The sequence below is a fragment of the Bufo gargarizans genome, chromosome 2 (assembly GCF_014858855.1).
Source record: "Bufo gargarizans isolate SCDJY-AF-19 chromosome 2, ASM1485885v1, whole genome shotgun sequence".
NCBI lineage: Eukaryota > Metazoa > Chordata > Amphibia > Anura > Bufonidae > Bufo > Bufo gargarizans.
The window spans coordinates 502,319,450-502,339,670 of NC_058081.1; the positions used below are offsets into that span (position 1 = coordinate 502,319,450).

Sequence of the window (20,221 nt, forward strand, 5' to 3'; positions counted from 1 at the left end):
AGTCACCCAGAATAGGTATATCCAATAAGAGTGCCATAGTACGGATCTGTACAAGATCCGTAGAGTCCTTGTACACTAGTGTGCATGGGGTCAACAAGCACCTAAGAACAATTGTGGATTATGTGAAATGAGAGCCATTCTAAACACAAAGTGAAGACAATAGATTAAATCATGTCTATCTTCAAACACACAGACATAGAAACTGGTCTGGCAAGATATCTCCATAACTATAGAGCAGGCATCCTCAAACTGCGGCCCTCCAGCTGTTGTAAAACTACAACTCCCACAATGCCCTGTTGTAGGCTGATACCTGTAGGCTGTTCGGGCATGCTGGGGGTTGTAGTTTTGCAACAGCTGGAGGATGCCTGCTATAGAGCCACCATCCAGAACCCACCCGCTGCAGTTTTGCATATAAAGCTCACTTCTCTTTTGAGATCAGTTTCCTACCTGCAATACACCTTGCTCTGTTTGGAAGACAAAGCAGAAACTCAGGAAACATCCTGTTTCTTTTCACATTCATGTAGAGGTATACATATCTGAAGATTAGGCTTGTATTCTCAGTATGTGGCCATTGAAGTGATAAGAACCCTCAGATGCATTGTTTGATGGCCATTGTATGAGTGTGACCAGAACGGATCTTTACCCCCAAAAGGTGCCCATACACCTTCAACACGTCTTCACAAAACAGCTGTCTCTTCTGGCCTGGCTGCCCCCATACAATGTGTATGTTTAAATCAGTAGAAAGCTATTGACACACAACTCTGGTGGGATCATCTGTTGGGAGCTCCACATACACCTTAGATTGTCAGCCGACCCCAGCCAACAATAATCATGTGTATGGGGACCTTAAAGGGAATGCGTCATCAGAAAATGACCTATTCTTTAAATTACATTTTTAAGTTTAACATTATTAAAGAATTATTGATGGATTTTATTTTTCATTTTCCGTGTCAATATCTATATTTAAAAAAAATCCTGAAGTTTTCAAAATGACCACTAGGCCTCATAATAGGCACCATTTCCTGGTCTGTACAGATCACTTTACTGCAGTTACCTACTTATCTATCATTTAAATCCTGCCTGTAATGATATCACCTCTGTGTATAGATAAGACAGGAGCCACCATTCACAATAGGTGATATCACAGCTTATCTGCTCTTTCCTTGTACAATGACCGCTGCACAGGTCACAGGAAAAGTGACATGCCTAGAAAACTCTCCCATATAAGTCAATGTTGTCTCCTTCAGACCATTGTGTCTAAGGCCCATGAGGCTGCCCTAAAGCAATTTTTTTAATTCTTTCTTACTGGTGAGGCAAGATGGCCGCTCCCATAACCATGTTCAGGATAGAGAATTAAAAAAAAACTATAATCAGAAAGTAAAATCAGATTAGAAAAAAGAGATAAGTGTTGCTATCTGGTTTTAACTGGTAGATTACCTTTTTTGTGACACATTCCCATGCTGCGGTATTCTCTCCGTCCAAAATTCTGGATCAGTTGCCGGAATTCCGGATCTGGCATTAATTTACATTGAAATGTATTAGTGCCAGATCCGGCATTAAAAATACCGGAATGCCGGATCCGACCTACATGCGCAGACCGGTAAAAATGTGAAAAAAAAAAAATAGAAACGGAGAGATAGATCCGTTTTTGCAATGCATTTGTGAGACAGATCTGGATCCGTCTACAAATGCTGTCCGTTTGCATGCAGATTGCCTGATCCGGCAGGCAGTTCTGGCGACGGAACTGCTTGCCGGAGTCCTCTGCTGCTAGTGGGAAAGTACCCTAATACAGATGAGGGTGCTACTACCCTGTATTAGGATTACACTGCTGACTGCATTGTACATTAGGCCACGAGCACACACAGAAGAAAATTACATAAAATGTGCAGCATGTGGATCATGCAGAGATGCATTGAGATTTCACTGTATCTTTTTAACGCCCCATTCACATGCATGGTATTGTACTGGTGGGAAATTAGGCTGGTTGCTTCATATCACAATGTGAGTGTGAAAAGTGACACCTCTCTATGTACACAAGCCCTTTTTGTGTGCAAATTACTTAGTAGATAAGCGAAATAGTCAGTGGTTCCATTGTGTACATTGTTTGCACTCCTTGTGAGCTATTGTCACATTGAGGGACTCCTACAATTAGTTGTCTTCTGACACAACAACCATAAAGTAAGGATGAGTGAAGAAAATGGGAACCAAAACAAGGGCCTCAGTTCTAAGAACCTTCTACCAATCTCCATGGAAATCCTTGCAGATACATAGAATCTGCCAGCATGTGCCAAAGGCTCTGATATCTATTACATGGCAGTAGGAAGGTCTTCTGGAATTTCTTCCTATAAACATGCACACAACAGCCCACACCGATTATTGGTTGCTGGCTTATGTTGCCTATGGTGAAGATTATACATACTGTAGAGGCAGACCAATGTGGCTGCTTCATGTATCCCTGGTGAGCAGGAGGTCCAGCCCGGGTTGGCTGCATTCCTTATTTAATGGTCAATGTTTCTCTTTCCCACAGGTCTTACAACATAAGCAACAAAGGTTCAGGGAAATAATATATGGATGCTGGAAAGAAGATGGGGCCCCACAAGCACCATGTTCTTCTAAACCAGATAGTTAGGGGTGTGTTGGTGTTAACCAGTAGAGGGGCCTCATTTCAAACTTTGCTTATGTGACCTGTTCAACGCTATGTACGTTGTGCATATGGGGCAAGAGTGAATGTAATAGGAGGACAACCTATCTAGACTTTGCTAAAGAACCTGCTCTGTGTATGCTGCTGACCGTCTCTAAAAGTAGCTGTGCTAGAAACCACTTCTTATTTAGCCTTAGCTTTTTCTCCAGTGTAAGGTAGCTGTAGGTTATGCTCTATAACCCTTTATGTTGTATTTGGGTCTAGAAACTAAGTTACAGCAGCCAGGTTTAGTAGCTAAAATTCTGTCACTAAATTACCCAGGCTTTCTAATGCATTAAGTAGTCCCTACTCTTTGCCCTGTCCACTTCTTTCTCTTGTTATGATTTATGTCACTTACGGTATATAGCGATGACATATTGCGCAGCATTTTACAGCCAATATTATCACTTGCAGTCCCCAGTGAAGCTCACAATCTAGGTTCCCTATCAGTATGTCTTTGGAGTGTGGGAGAAAACCGGAGTATCTGGAGAAAACCCACAGAGAACATACAAACTCCATGCAGATGTTGTTCTTGGTCAGATTTGAACCCAGGACCCGGCACTAACCACTGAGCCACCATGCTGCTCTATCTGAGTTATTCCTGAATACCGTTATAAGGATACATTATACATGGCATCCAAGAATTATAGGTGTGAATGAGTACACAAGTCTATCATCAAGGTTACTCCGGAGGAGAACTGCATCTGTGTTTCCTCTCAGCCTGAGAATGACCTCAGTTCATAGACATGCAGTGACACCTGAAATACTCGCTGAACTGGTCTGAACATAGACAGACTAATGGAGCACAAAGAGATTAGTAGGGGTGCATGTTCAGAGGAACAAAAATGTAGGAATTATCCAGCAAAAGCGCAACTAGAGTCCTATGGGTCCCAGAGGAAATTTTGGATTTGCCCCCTTCTCCAGGTTGCTTCTTGGGCCAGTGACTGTGGTGGGGACTATAAACATGCTTTGCCAAAATATACACAGAGGGGGTCATTAATTATTCTGAAATATGCCTAAATTAGGAGTATATCAGGTGCAGATGGCCGTTGTGCCGCTATCTGCGACTTCGCCCCGCTCACGCCAGGTGTTAATTGGGGGCATGGCTAGAAGTGGACAGGCCGGCAGGCCCGTCTCATTCATCATTTTCTATGCCTGTTTTAAATGTAGAAAATGGTCTAAACATGCTGCGATTCTCATGCAACGCAGAAATGATGTGTGAAAAACAATGCTCATGTGCACACACCCATTGAAATGAATGGGTCAGGATTCAGTGCGGGTGCTATGCGTTCACGTCACGTACTGCACCAGTGCAGAAAATGTGCTTGTGTGAAAAAGGACTTTGCTACAATGGGGCCATAAAAAAAAAAAAAAACACAGAGGCAACACAAACATCACACGGACGCCATCCGTATTTTTTTTTTCCACGTTTTGTGGAGAGCGTAAAATACATACGGCTGTGTGAATTCTACTTCAACGCATGTGGATGAGGTTTTCAAAACCCCATCACATGTAGCGGAATTTAGTCCATGGAACAAAATGAGCACATTGTGTGTTTTCAGAACCGCAGCTGGTTTATTATCTTGCAGAGTATTCTTTCACTGCAGACCACCCCCTTTTGGCTCCTTCAGGGTGCCTTCACACACTGCTGGGGGTTTTTTTGTAGAAAATTCCACAACGAAAACCAGTTCATGGGGCTGAAAGCACATGATTTTCTGCAAGCCCCATTCAGGTGAATGTAACTGATTTTCAGCCGCAGAATTTTCTGCAACAAAATCCACAGCGTGCGAAGGCGCCCTCACACGTTCATTTCTAGTGTTTTTATGCCTGATTTCAGACATAGAGTTTTGTGTATTTTTTTATCTGACTTTTACACACCAGTAATTTAACTTTTTGTCAAGAGGCTAGATGTTACTTTAAAGTTTATGGTTTAAAGTTTATAGTGAATTATGAAATTCGCAAAATGGTGTATTTGTGAGTTTTTTGTGTTTTTAGCCGAACATCCTCCAGGTATGCGGACAGCACACTGTGTGCTGTCCGCATCAGTATGTCAGTTCCGTAGCCAACAAAAAAAAATAAAGCATGTCCTATTCTTGTCCGTTTTAGGCATTGTTACAATGGATCCGCAAAAAAAAAAAGTTTTTGCGGTCGTGTGCATGTAGCCTAAAGGTCAGTGATTTCCATCAGTGATTGTGGGCCAAAACCATGATTAGAGCCTCCACAGAGATATGGTATAAGGGATCGCAATGCACGGCACCTTCCGTGGGGCAGGCGCATGGGGATCGCAGACCTATTTACTTGAATGGGTCCACGATTCCTCTGTTCCGCAAAAAGATATAGCATGTTCTATCCTTTTGCGGTGCAGAGGCACGGAACAGAACCCCAGAATGCACTCAGTAGTGCTTCCGTAGTGTTCTATTCCGTGCTTCTGTTCCGCATCTCTGGATTTGCAAACCCATTGAAATTAATGGATCCGCATCTGTAATGCGGAATGACAACTGAACAGTGCCTGTGTATTGCGGATCTGCAAATGCGGTCCGCAATACGGGAACGGGACACCAACGGTCATGTGAACAAGCCCTAAGGGAAAGATCTGCACCTGTTCTGTGTTTAGAGCTGCACCTGGTTTTGGCTCAAAATTACTGACCAAAACACTGAGGTGTGAATGAGGCCCGTGGAAAAAATGGCCCAAGGGTCATTGAAAGGGGTTTACGCGGAAACCCCTCTGTCCTGTGTGGGGGGCCTGGTTTGATCCTTGTTGTGGGGCCCTTGCTTCTCTATGTACACCACTAGACGCTACAGTGGTAAAGCAAACCCCAAGGGCTTGACATTACAGCAGGCATTTTCTGGGCACTGGCTGGGTATTTCTGATTGTACCTGAGATTTGTGTAAGTACATAGACTTACAGATTGCCATCTGACCTTTATCCCAAATTTCACAGTGGATCCATTTGTCAGTAGGAGAGTTGTGCAATACACAACAATGAAACTGAGAGGGAAGGAGTAATACTGCTGGAGGTGTGTGCAAGTTATTTAAGGGGAGGGGAAGGCGACACCAGAGCCTGATTACCAGCCCACCTCACTTATCAGGTGAAAGAAGCCAAGTAGTCACATTCTGACTCTGAGCTTGTGGGACCTGGCATGTGTCCTGACCTATAACTACATGGCAGCTTCATCCAGCCGCAACTGTACCAATGGTAAGTGCAGATACAGACCCTCGCCCTCCATAGCAATATGCAGCTCATTATCATGTCTGTATACTTATATCAAAATCGGTGTAAAGGAAAACCAGCTAAGTTGCCCATAGCAACCAATCAGCTTCCACCTTTCATTTTTCAGAGCTCCTTTGGAAAATAAAAGGTGGAATCCGATTGGTTGCTATGGGCAACTAAGCCAGTTTTCCTTTACACCAGTTTTAATAAATCTACCCCATAGAATATAAAGGTTTTCAAGGGCTCTGGTTAAGGCTAGGGTTCCATAGCACTTTAAGGCACCTAAGGCTGGGACTACATGGCAACATTAGCTACAACAGTGATCCCAGAATAACAATTCTGGAATTTTGGTAACTTGCGAGTCTCAATGCAATCCTCCTTCAGTTAAATGGCGATACTGCTACACAGCAATCATTGGTGTTGTGGCCAAGGATGCCACACAGCCCCAGCCGAAGAATGGTGAATGTGGTTGCGTTGTGACCCAAGACTGTGACACCATGGTCATCACAACTAATGTCCGCTATAATAAGGTGCCACTGGCTGTGCAACATTTGTAATCTTTATAGCACAGTCACTATAACTCTGCAGTGTAAACCTCTAGTGTCATTATTTGGACATGATCTCATAGGACATTTTTTTTTTATATATATATATAATATAATTTTTTTGTTAGTTGTGGTTTGTTTTTTTTTATAATTTTTTTTAACATTCTTATAAATCTAGGGTTAAGCAGTACAGTGCTCCCACTCCCCAACATATTTCAGTAAATGACTGGGCATTGGTCTGAAGTCATTCTGGTTAGGGAGAAGTTGTTGGGTGGGTCACCTTTGCTGGAGATGTTTGGAATCTGTTTCCCATAACTGCCACTGGTAACCTGAGCCTGGATGCGTCTGTGTGAGATACCATCTATATGCTAGCTACAGAGCAATTCCCCTCCCCCCCCCCCCCTTCCCTTTTTTTTTTTTTTTTTTTTTTTTTTTTTTGTGGTTTAATGGATTCCTGTGATTTCTCTAATCCCTGGCCCAAACAAAATATATACAGTGGTCCCTCAAGTTACAATATTAATTGGTTCCAGGACGATCATTGTATGTTGAGTAATTGGTTCCAAAGCCCCAAAATGTCATCCAAGATAAGAGAAAATGAAGATTTAAGAAAAATAGGCAGATAACTAAGAGATAAAACAAGTCCTTTCATATAACAGTTAGGAATAGCTGCTAACTAGTAACTGAATCCAGCTATGTTACCAGAGAACTGGCCTTGATGGGTCAGAAATGACCATTGTATGTTAAAAAAAATATTCTATCCTGAGGCCATTGTATCTTGTCATGAGACAACTGTAGGCCAAAACTATATCCCTTCACTCTGTGAGTATATTTTAAATCTTCAGCTTTTTTTTTTATTTTTTTAATTTTTTGCCATCTGTAGTTCTTGCTGCATTTATTAAAGACTTAAAAAAAAAAAAGAAGAAAAAAAAAAAGTGGGGGTCGTTTATAAAGACCAACTTTTTTGTCAGTCTTCATTTCCCCTTTGTGTGAAATTTATAACTAATCACTGTTCCTCATCATAAATTAGGCGCACCTCCGGCAGTCCATGCACCAGGAGTTAACTGACTGGAGTAGTTCTTCGCCAACATTTACGCCTGTTTCCAGGTATAAATGTTGGTGAATCTGTTGGGACTGATGTCCTGGCCCCTGCTACGCCACCACCACTCCTCAGACACTCCAAGTGTCAAACACGGCGACAGAACATTGTTGCATAGGCATTTAAAATGCCTCAAAAAAGACCCCTGTGACTTTTTTACACCAAAAACAGACATAGCGCTGTTTATAAATGACCACCAGTGTATGTCTTACAACTAGCACTTTCTTCATGGTATTTTTCTCCTATAGGCCTTGTTCACACTAAGCCTTTTGCAGGAACATTTTGGTATGGACCCTGCACCAAAAAGCCCACCTAGTGGCCCCACAGAATCCAGCTACAGTTGTTTTCAGTGTGATGCCATAATGTGATTATTTCCTGTAGACCTTCAGCTTACACCTGGAGCTGGCATTTTTACTAAGAGTACAGAAAAATGCTACCAAAACCTATGTTTGAAAGGGTGAAGACTAGACATGATCTGTGGCCCCTTACACCATGGTTCTTAACCTATTACAAATCTCCACCTCCATGGAAAACTATAGCTCTTTTAATGTCTGACAGGAAATGGTCAGGTATTTGTTCTGTTTTACAGCTTTATTGTTCCAGAACATTGCTAATCCCATGGTGACTGATTCTAAGTGACCCCAATCTCCAAGAGCATTCCTCAACCACTGTGAACATGTGGTAGAATGTGCAGACCTAAAGCAATGCTGTTTTTATTTAAAGGACCACTAGACCTTCTAGTGACATCTTTACAGCTGCCACATACTAATACAATTCATGCTTTTTTCCTACAGGGACATTGGTCACACTAACTTGCTCCTCAGGCCAGGTGACCTGTCAGATTTTAAGGGACGTTAACTTGTCAGACTCCACTTACCAGAACCTGACGCTTGATACAAGTGGGTCTCCTTTAGTACAGTCTAACCATGATTTTCTTGTTGGACTGGCTCTGGCGGTGTTCTCCAGCATCCTCATTGGGAGCAGTGTAATCTTGAAAAAGAAAGGTCTTCTTCATCTGTCAGAGCAAGGACATACTCGTGCAGGTATGGAAACTAGGGTGCAGTGTGCCCTGTGGCCGATGGACTTGGAGTGAATGAGAGAGAGAGAGATGTGACCTTCGGCAACAGCATGGATGTTGAAATGTGACCTGCTAAAAGGGTATGGCCACAGTTTGCAATAATTTTATTACTCCTTAAAGGGTTGTTCAGTTTCTGATATTGATGTCCTTAGGATAGGTAGGTCATTAATATCAGATCAGTGGGGGGCTGCTCCTGTACCACCTCAATCAGCTGTTTGAAGAGAGCGCAGTGCTCCTTTGAGCGCCACATTCTCTTCACTGTTTACCTGCTCACTCACTTGAATGGGAAGGAGCAGTTATAGTTACACTCCCTCCCATTCAAATTGATGGGATGGAGCACTTGTAGCTTCACCTGCTCGGCGCTGTAATGTCGAGGGCGAGCAGGTAAAACTGTAAAGGGAATTCAGCGCTTCCAGGAGCAGTGTGTTGCCTTCAAACAGCTGATTGTGTCAGGAGTCAGACCCCTGCCGATCTGATATTGATGACTTGTCCTGAGTATAGTATAATCAATAACTTGTAGAGCAGCACTTCGGTACCTTATTGGAAGGCATGCAACAGCCAGTCTATGACTCCCGATCCACTGAAGTCCATTCATAGAAATTCAAATAGTAGACGACGGCAGCATATTCTTCCAAAAGTTTCTTTATTAGTGGTTAGTCCATGAAAAATGTATAAAAAGGCTATAAAAGCTCCAATGTTTCGACTATGCAGTTGTCTTTGTCAAACATAGTATGAAGTGGTCCCCTCATATCTTATATATGGCATATAGTGACACCCACATTTTGGTAAACCAACCCAATTAAACAATTCATATTCACAATTACCTAGCTTGAAACGCTACCAATCAGAGATCAGCAAACTGTGATTGCCATCACCATTCACCTATATATAGTGGTGGTACTGAGGGCAACGATCAATGGACACCTTACTTTATGCTTCATATCACAGCTTGGCGTTTTAGATCCTTCAATGCCCATGCACAAGAGTGCAAATCCCCTTCCTGCTCGTTCATAATCACCTCGGAGCTTTATTACCTGGTAATCCCTAAGGCTTCTTTCTGGTCCGGCTTACTCATCACCTGCGCTCAGCCGCGATCGCCGCCTACCCCACGCTCCTCCCCAGATCCTCCAGTCATGTGATCACATCATATGCACCTAGCCAGCAAGAGACAGCCTCCAATCTAACAGAGCATCGCGTTACCTAGGAAACTCCAACTATACTTCGCTGCAGACTCTAACTTATCGATGCAAGGGCAAACCTTAGATAGACATCAACCCCCAATTTTAAAGTGCAAACGTGTCTTATCGCTGTAGGTATATTGCGCTATTGTACCAATTTGTAAATCGCCCACTGTGTAAAACTGTACATATTAGGCATCCAGTGCTGCATGTTCTCCACCTGTGAACAAAAAATTATAAAAATTAAAACCAGGTTAAAAACAACAACCTACTAACTGTATAGCCTAAAATCAATATTGATGTAAGACATTCTATTCTATACCACCTACATTGAATTCAATGTTCAATCCAAATGGTTGCAGTGACTTAAATGTAAATATCCATTTCAATCCCTTCTTAAGTATCATTTCCCTATCAGAAATCCTACAGAGTCAATGACCCTGAATCTCACTTGATAACTTGAGTGGCCACATTCAATAAAATGTTTTAGCTACTGGTTTGTCTAGCATACCTTTTCTGATCGGGTTTATGAATTGTTTCCCCAATATAGATCATACTACAGGGGCACTGAATCAGATCGCCTCCCTTGATCTACGCGTGTAGTATCCCCTAATCTTGTATCTACATCCTGTATAGGGGTGCACAAAGGTATCACCTTTAATCATGTTACCACAATTGCAACAACCCAAACAGGAAAAGTTGCCATTTTTGCGTGGGGCAAGATATCTCTGCTTATTTACCTGTGTGCCTCCTATATACGCATTTACCAGGCGATCTCTCAAATTTCGTTCTTGTAAGCCATCAAAGGAGGTATCCCAAATTCTTGTATTGAGGGTAGTCCTTTGTCTAAAATGTGCCACTTTTTTTCAATATACTAGCTATTTTTCCACTGTGGCTACCAAATGTCGACACAAAGGGGATTCTACGTGTTTCGTTAGTTTAAGATGCTGATTGTAATGCGCTACTCCTATCAATCTTCATCTCACTGCATGATCTTTGCAATAAACATCTCGAATAACCCCTGTTCATGAATCTTTTACACATCTCTTCAGTTTTTAAATCGAACCTTTGTTCATCGGAGACCACCCGCCTGACCCTGAGTAATTGACTCCATGGGAGGCATTGTACCGTCCTACGTGGATGATTGCTATTATATTCAAACAGATTATTTTTATCTGTGTGTTTTTGGTGCAAATCTGTTTTGATAAATCCATCTTCAACATAGACCTTTACATCCAAAAATTGTAATTCATTTTCTGATACAGTTTTAGGAAATTGTAATCCTGGTAGTTCAGGTGACGATGGAAGTCATTCAATTCCTCCATTGTGCCTGTCCAGATCAAAAAAGTGTCATCGATGTAGCGCCACCAGCACAGGATCCTCCCCACGAATGTCTATTGGTACACCAGTCTGTCCTCAATATGGAAGATGAAGTGGATATTTACATTAGTCATTGCAGCCATTTGGATTGAACATTCCATTTTTATTTTTGTTCACAGGTGGAGAACATGTGGCAATGGATGCCTAATATGTACAGTCTTACACAGTGGGCGATTTACAAATTGGCACAATATGATGATGTACAATAGCTGAAAATATCTACAGTGATAAGACACACGTGTGCACTTTAAAATTGGGGGTTGATGTCTATCTAATGTTTGCCCTTGAGTCGAAAAGCTAGAGTCCGCAGTAAACTTATGTAATGCAATGCTTTTTTTAGATTGGAGGCTGTCTCTTGCTGGCTACGTGCATGTGATGTGATCACGTGACTGGAAGATCTGGGGAGGAGCACGGTGATCGCGGCTGAGCGCAGGTGATTGAGTAAGCCGGACCAGAAAGAGGCCTTAGGGATTACCAGGTGATGAAGCGCCGAGGGGATTATGAACGAGCAGGGAGGGGATTTGCACTCTTGTGCATGCGCATTGAAGGATCTAAAACTTCAAGCTGTGATATGGAGCATAAAGTAAGGTGTCCATTGATCGTTGCTCTCAGTACCACCACTATATATAGGTGAGTGGTGATGGCAATCAGTTTGTTAATCTCCAATTGGTAGGGTTTCAAGCTAGGTAATTGTGAATATGAATTGTTTAATTTGATTGGTTTACCAAAATGTGGGTGTCACTATATGCCCTATATAAGATATGGGGGGACCACTTCATACTATGCTTGACAAAGACAACTGCGTAGTCGCAACGTTGCAGCTTTTATAGCCTTTTTATACATTTTCATGGACTAACCACTAATAAAGAAACTTCTAGAAGAATATGCTGCCATCATCTACTATTTGAGTATAGATCATCCATATCGGAAATGGGACAACCTATTTAAATAATAAGCAACTTTGCCAATAGTCTTGATTTAAAAAAAACTTATACAGGCTTGCATCTAAAACTCCTATGCAGGCCTATTCGTCTCCATGGTAACAGACTACAAACCTCCTCTGTAGTCTGATCCTACAGTCGTTCTCCGTTCCGTCTCTCATATTTCTTAAATGCATATCTGTACGTGACAGTAGAGACTAAGACCCTTTAGACAATGCAATGATGAGCTTGATGAAGGACTTTGGGGGCCATTCATTAAAGACGTGGTCTTTGATATCCCATGCGCTTCTGGAGGATGCTCTTAATTTATGACTAGGCATAAGTCTCATTGAACATTAGGCACGTCCTCCTGCAGTCCTTGTGCCTAGATTGAAATCTATTCTAGTCAGGAGCTTGAGTAGATTTCTATGTTAATTACGTCAGGAAACTAGTGTAAATGTTAGGATTGTGCTGGCGCTGATTTCCCCCCTATGTTTGGGGGGGGGGGGGGGCTGTGTGACTTTCTTATGCCAAAAACTGGCGTAGGGAGCATTGATAAATGACCCTCCCCTCTCCCTTGTGTTCTAAATGGTGCCTCCTAGTGCTGTGCATCTTTAGTAAAAGGTCCTTGATTTGTCCATCTGCACGTATGTTTGCTGATGCTTTATGGTTTTCATTCTAACCTACTGAACTATGCAACTGTATGGAAAAGAATGATGATGGTGAATGCTATATTTATAAAACCCTCCACCCATTTCTTCAGACACCACCTGGCACATTTGCATATTTTCAGGGAAAAATTGAGGACATAATTAGACATGCTCAGTTAAATATACCTTTTAATTTCATAAATGGGTAATAGGCTAATTAGCCCTAGTGAAAAATCACTTGCACAGACTAATTCCGTGCCAGTTAACTCCACAGAAAAACAAAAAATAATAGGGTTTTTTCTATCGAGGGCATGCAACTCAATTAGGGGACATTTATCAAACCTTTTTAAACTATTGTGGCGTAATAAAGTTACACACCATAGTTCGCGGGTTTTCACCTCACCTCTTTTCAAAAGGATTAAGAAAAGTGGGTGGGGCTTAGTTATTTTTTTAGTCTGTCCCATTAAATTTTTTATTTTATTTTTTTTTTGTGGCCTGTATGCGGAACCATTAATTTAAAGGGGGTTATCAAACCCCAAAAATGCCCCTCACACAGATTTTACTTGTACGGGGACAGGGGGCAGCCAATAGCAGGTCGCGACGGGAACGAGCCTCCCTAGCAACCCCATCACGGACTGCTATTGGCTGCCCTCCCCCTTGCCGGATGTTTTGATCCGTGCAGCAGCGGGCAGCAGAAGCGGCATGGGTACTGGGGAGCGAGGTAAGTACAATCTGTGTGAGGAGCCCGGGCATTTGGGGGAGCATTTTTGGGGTTGAAAACTCCTTAAATGGGGCCACACAGAAAACAGAAATGGCTGTCACTTTCTGCATGTCCGTTCCACACAAAAATAGAACTTGTCATTTTTCTTATCCGCGTTACATACAAGGATAGGATAGTTTTATTAGAGGCCGGGCATTCATTTCTGCAAAATGCAGGATGCACACGGCTGGTATCTGTGTTTTGCAGATCAACAACGGTTGTCTGCGTGAGCCCTTACTATCATTATGCTAAAACCTGCCATAAATGATATTACAAATCTATGCCAGCTTATAGCTAGAGTAGACTTGGATTTCTGGTGCATGGACTGCCCGAAAATGTGCCACATTTTATTTGGAGGCTGGTGTCTTGTTCTGCTTTCCAGTCTTCATCAGTCTGCCCCATTGTATTCCTCAGGACTTCAGCTATACCGAGTAAGGCTACATTCACACGTCAGTATTTTCCTATATCCCGATTTTCGGTCCGTTTTTTGCAGATCCGTTGTTCCTGAAAATGTTTCCGTATGTCATCCGTTTTTTGCGGATCCGCAAAAAACGGAAACATGTATAAAGTTCAATAATCAAATAAAGTTGTTTTTGATTTCTTTGAAAAAAAAATAAAAATGTATGTGTTTCCAGAAACGGATTCCGCATAAAACGGATGACATACGGAATGACATCTGAATGTCTTCCGTTTTTTGCGGATCCATTGACTTTGTATTGTACCAGGATCCGAATTTTGCAGACAAGAATAGGACATGTTTTATATTTAAACGGACATGCGGAACGGAACAACGGAAACGGACAGCACACATTGTGCTGTCTGTTTTTTTTTTTTTTTTTTTTTCCCCAGGACCCATTGAAAATGAATGGGTCCTGATCTGTTCCGCAGTAAAAAGGAACAGATCAGGAAAGAAAAAAACGGACGTGTGAATGGACCCTAATCTGAATATTATGCTATACACTAATGACTTTGGTGACCTATTGTAATATATCGGATATTTTTGCTTCTACCATTGGGCTAGAGTCACTGAAACAGGGCAATGTTTAACCTTTTTTTAAATCATGCTTTTGTCTTTATTCCAGGTGCTGGTGGGCATGGCTATTTGAAAGACTGGTTGTGGTGGGCTGGACTTCTTACAAGTAAGCTTAAAGGGGGAAACCCACTTTCACATACCTTTTTGTGGAACTCTGAATAAGTTCCCTGTGTTACAGTAGCAGCAAAGTGGATGAGATTTTATAAAATCTCACCCATATGCTGCAAACAAAATCTGCAATGTAAATTGACTGGCGCTCTGGATTTTAAACCCACAGCATGTCACTTTATGATGTGGATTTCGCCCTTTGAAATGTAATCCAGATTACCTGCCATATTAGTGCATTGCAACAATGGCCCACTGATTTCACTGGGAACTGTGTACAGCTGGGACTACACGGTGGTCTGTCCTGCAACCGCGGTGGTCTTTCCTGCAACGCTCGGCACATGACCACAGATCACTTTGTAGCAGAGCAGCCATTGAACTGAATGTTGGTGCTCCGGCTGTGATCTCAGAATGGATTTTTTGTACGATTTCTGCGGGCACAGCAACTTTAATACATAACCCCTATTCAGTTCAATGGCTGCACTGCTACACAGCAATCTTTGATCAGTTGACTGATGTCACGGGCAAGATCAGTGTAGCCCCAACCTAAGGCCTGTTTCACGTTTGCGGTAAGCAGGTCCATAAATATCGTGTGCTGCCAAGATACCGTCTGTCCCCATTCACTATAACTAGGACTAGTGGAGATTTGGCCGCTGCCTGGTAAATATACCAAGAAGCAGCTTGATAAAAGCTGCTGTGTACAGCGGTATTTGGCTGCTCCTCTGCATATTTACCGGGTTGCGGCTGGATCTCCGCTGGTCCCCATTATAGTGAATGGGGCCGGACTGTATCTTGGTAGTGCCCGGTATTTACGGATCCAGCAGGCTGTTCCTGGCCGTAAAAGTGTGCCGGATCTGCTTAACACAAATGTGAAACAAGCCTTATGTTGCTTTTCTCTTGTGACACCTTTTTAAAATAGCTCCCCCGATTCCAAGTATTTGGAGTCTAATGGAATTAATAAATAAAATAAAAAAAGTTCCGAAAATACTTGGTTAGTAATTGATGGGATGTGTGCACCTAATATGTACATAAAGCATAACTTCTTTATGCAAGGCCATTTTTAATGCATGGGTTTCTCTCACTCAAAGATCTGGTAACCCTGGGTCCCTGGTAGTTATAAGCTGCATTATAGCGGGGAATGTGTTAACTTTATGTAATTGAATAATATGCCTCCAATTTTTTATTTTATTTTTTTATTTTTTTTCATAGTGGGAGGAGGAGAAGCTGCCAACTTTGTTGCATATGCTTTTGCCCCAGCCACCATTGTGACACCACTTGGGGCTCTCAGTGTACTGATAAGGTAATGCTCATAATCACAAGTACTGCTCATTTCGATTGGGTAAGCTTAGCAAGTTTATACATTGGAAACCTACATTTTCTCTGCTGTCTACCAAAACGTTTTTGTTTTTGTTCTGTAGTGCCGTGATGTCCTCCTATCTGTTAGGTGAAAGGCTGAACCTCTTGGGAAAATTGGGGTGTGCACTCAGTGTTTTGGGAAGCACCGTTCTGGCAATACACTCCCCAGAAGAACAAGAAGTGACTACTTTAGAAGAGATGTCCTCAAAGCTTAAAGACCCAGGTATGGGGTGCATCGAGAAGGACATAATGGAAATTGAAAATTAAATAGATCAGAAATGGAGCTCCTGTGCCGAACCAAAAGATAGGGAGGCATGCTGATGGAGATACACTGGACATGCAGATATCCTGAGGAGGATGGTGGATGACTTGAGGCCTTTCACCCTTTTCTCCTTGCTATAACTTGAGTCTAGTTGGAATACCCTTGTGGCTTGTTTTGGTGTGTGTTTGTGTTTTTTTTTGTTTTTTTTTTTTTTTTTTTAACACCCTCTTTATTCCAAGCACCACAAGACCTGCACACTTAATTTTTTTTCTGCTTGTGTAGGAGCAATATTATTGCTCTTACCTGCAGGGGTTTGCTTGACTGGTTAAAAAGTTGGGTCTGTGAATGACTAAACTTTTCAACCCAAGTAATCATGTTTGTCATTACTGTATTAGAAAGTGTTACTAAGGGAGTATTTTGACTATACAGATCTTTGTAAATTCTTATTACATTTGATTACACTAAGGTAACTTCTGTCTTGCTTTACCCAATACAGGTTTCATCGTCTATATCACTGTGCTGTTCATCTGCTGCTTGGTCCTGATCTTCATTCTCTCTCCTCGTTATGGCCACACAAACATTCTTGTCTACTTGGCAATATGTTCTCTCTTGGGTGCCTTCTCAGTGTCTTCTGTGAAAGGGTTGGGCATCGCTGTGAAGGGTCTTTTCACAGGTCTACAAGTTGTCCAATATCCTCTTCCATGGATTCTTATCCCCATTCTGATCATTTCCGTGGTTACACAAGTTAACTATCTCAACAAATCATTGGACGTGTTTAATACTTCCTTAGTCTTTCCAATCTACTATGTCTTGTTCACCACTGTGGTTATCGCTACGTCTCTCATCCTGTTTAAGGAATGGGTGTCTATGTCTCCATTTGATGGAGTAGGGGCAGTTTGTGGATTCCTAATTATCATCCTAGGTGTCTTCATGCTCCATGCTTTCAATAATCTGGACATAAGTCTTAAAAGTCTACAGCAGCAACTACATTGTATAGCTCCCGATTCTACCAAGCAACCAACAAAAAAAGACGACCAGATAACCTTGGTAGACAACATGGAGACGCAACACACTGGTAGCATTCCCAAAGTGTTTGTTATATACACCTAAAGAACACATTCCATTGTATAGGTTTCGAAAAGTTGACTTGATGCTCTTATCAAACTCTGTGGAAGTGATTCTTCAGTTGAACTGTGATACCTTCTTATGTCAAGAAGATCATTCCTGTTAGGCAACCTCATAAGACTTGAAATTGGGCCCCTTCCTGAACACCATATTCCATACCCTTCCTTGGTTATACTTGGACAATGCTGCTGAGTGATATGACAATGTATATGGGTTGTTATCTGTCACAATGATGTCCAACAAATTTTTTATATATATGTTTTTTTTTTTTGTACATGTAGAATTTGCTAAATATTTGTTGTACAAGATGACCTCTTCTCTGTAGAGATGTATGCCTCAAATGAGGCCAGAACTCTATAATGTTATCAATTTTGTACATATTTTAGTATAATTTTTTTTTCTCTCGTTACACCCTGTCTTTTAACTGATTTTAATAAGTTATAAAATGAATTCACAAATAAATGTGGTAGACAATGTGTTTTTACTATTGGAGTAGAAAGTTTCCCATTGAGTTTTGCAAATTATACAGGTTCTGAGAATTTAACCCTTAGAGGACCAGGCAATTTTTTTGTATTTTCATTTTTCACTCCCTGCATTCCCAGAGTCATAATTATTTTTCCCCCCCCCCCCCCCCCATCACCATATTCTGACCTACTATAAATTTCTTGTAGTTGAAATGTACGTGACTTTTTATAACATTTTTGAGGGGGGAAATTAAAGTGCCAAAAAATAGTTAATTGGCACTTTTATTTTTTATCCGTTACACCATTCGCCATGTGGGATCACTACGGTTATATCGTTTTTACACACGGCGATGTCCATGGTGTGTGTATGTACAGTACAGACCAAAAGTTTGGACACACCTTCTCATTCAAAGAGTTTTCTTTATTTTCATGACTGAAAATTGTAGATTCACACTGAAGGCATCAAAACTATGAATTAACACATATGGAATTATATACATAACAAAAAAGTGTGAAACAACTGAAAATATGTCATATTCTAGGTTCTTCAAAGTAGCCACCTTTTGCTTTGATTACTGCACACTCTTGGCATTCTCTTGATGAGCTTCAAGAGGTAGTCACCTGAAATGGTTTACTTCACAGGTGTGCCTTGTCAGGTTTAATAAGTGGGATTTCTTGCCTTATAAATGGGGTTGGGACCATCAGTTGCGTTGTGGAGAAGTCAGGTGGATACACAGCTGATAGTCCTACTGAATAGACAGTTAGCTACTTTTTTTCTTGCCATAATTCTAAGTAAAGAAAAACGAGTGGCTATCATTACTTTAAGAAATTAAGGTCAGTCAGTCCGAAAAATTGGGAAAACTTTGAAAGTGTCCCCAAGTGCAGTCACAAAAGCCATTAAGCGCTACAAAGAAACTGGCTCACATGCGGACCGCCCCAGGAAAGGAAGACCAAGAGTCACCTCTGCTGCGGAGGATAAGTTCATCCGAGTCACCAGCCTCAGAAATCGCAGGTTAACAGCAGCTCAGATTAGAGACCAGGTCAATGCCACACAGAGTTCTAGCAGCAGACACATCTCTAGAACAACTGTTAAGAGGAGACTGTGTGAATTAGGCCTTCATGGTAGAATATCTGCTAGGAAACCACTGCTAAGGACAGGCAACAAGCAGAAGAGACTTGTTTGGGCTAAAGAACACAAGGAATAGACATTAGACCAGTGGAAATCTGTGCTTTGGTCTGATGAGTCCAAATTTGAGATCTTTGGTTCCAACCACCATGTCTTTGTGCGACGGAGAAAAGGTGAACGAATGGAATCTACATGCCTGGTTCCCACTGTGAAGCATGGAGGAGGAGGTGTGATGGTGCTTTGCTGGTGACACTGTTGGGGATTTATTCAAGATTGAAGGCATACTTAACCAGCATGGCTACCACAGCATCTTGCAGCGGCATGCTATTCCATCCGGTTTGCGTTTAGTTGGACCATCATTTATTTTTCAACAGGACAATGACCTCAAACACCCCTCCAGGCTGTGTAAGGGTTATTTGACCATGAAGGAGAGTGATTGGGCGCTGCGCCAGATGACCCGGCCTCCACAGTCACTGGACCTGAACCCAATCGAGATGGTGTGGTGTGAGCTGGACTGCAGAGTGAAGGCAAAATGGCCAACAAGTGCTAATCATCTCTGGGAACTCCTTCAAGACTGTTGGAAGACCATTTCAGGTGACTACCTCTTGAAGCTCATCAAGAGAATGCCAAGAGTGTGCAAAGCAGTAATCAAAGCAAAAGGTGGCTACTTTGAAGAACCTAGAATATGACATATTTTCAGTTGTTTCACACTTTTTTGTTATGTATATAATTCCACAGGTGTTACTTCATAGTTTTGATGCATTCAGTGTGAATCTACAATTTTCATAGTCATGAAAATAAAGAAAACTCTTTGAATGAGAAGGTGTGTCCAAACTTTTGGTCTGTACTGTATGTATATATGTTTTTGTTTTGTTATGACTAGGTGACTATAACTGGCAATCATTACATTTGATAATTGATATATATAGTGGCTCACCCCTCCTGTTAACACAGACCGGTGCTCTCACTAAGTTGTGGTTCACCCTAACCACAATAAAAAATAGCAATAAATAGAAATATATAGTGGGCACTCAATATCTGGCACTACACATTGGGTACAACATATTTAATCAGATAAAACAAGTACTATCAATCAATTACATACATTTAAAAATATTCTAAAATATTCCCAATTATATATGACAGTATATTTAAATAATACTAAAAATAAGTTACTATAAATATTCAAGTAACGTTCCTGGAGGTTTTTGAAAAAATATATATTCACATACGTTTCATAAAAATCCCCTTT

The 20,221-nt window shown here is 41.5% G+C and overlaps 1 protein-coding gene across 1 annotated transcript; it reads left to right on the forward strand.

Moving 5' to 3' along the window:
• The first annotated feature begins 5,842 nt into the window (after window positions 1-5,842).
• On the forward strand, window positions 5,843-17,364 carry NIPAL4 (NIPA like domain containing 4). The gene is made up of 6 exons (XM_044277476.1): window positions 5,843-5,876; window positions 8,327-8,575; window positions 14,581-14,637; window positions 15,846-15,936; window positions 16,055-16,215; window positions 16,751-17,364. Exons 1-6 carry the CDS (start codon window positions 5,843-5,845, stop codon window positions 17,362-17,364), a joined length of 1,206 nt encoding a protein of 401 aa, XP_044133411.1.
• The last annotated feature ends 2,857 nt before the right edge of the window (window positions 17,365-20,221 follow it).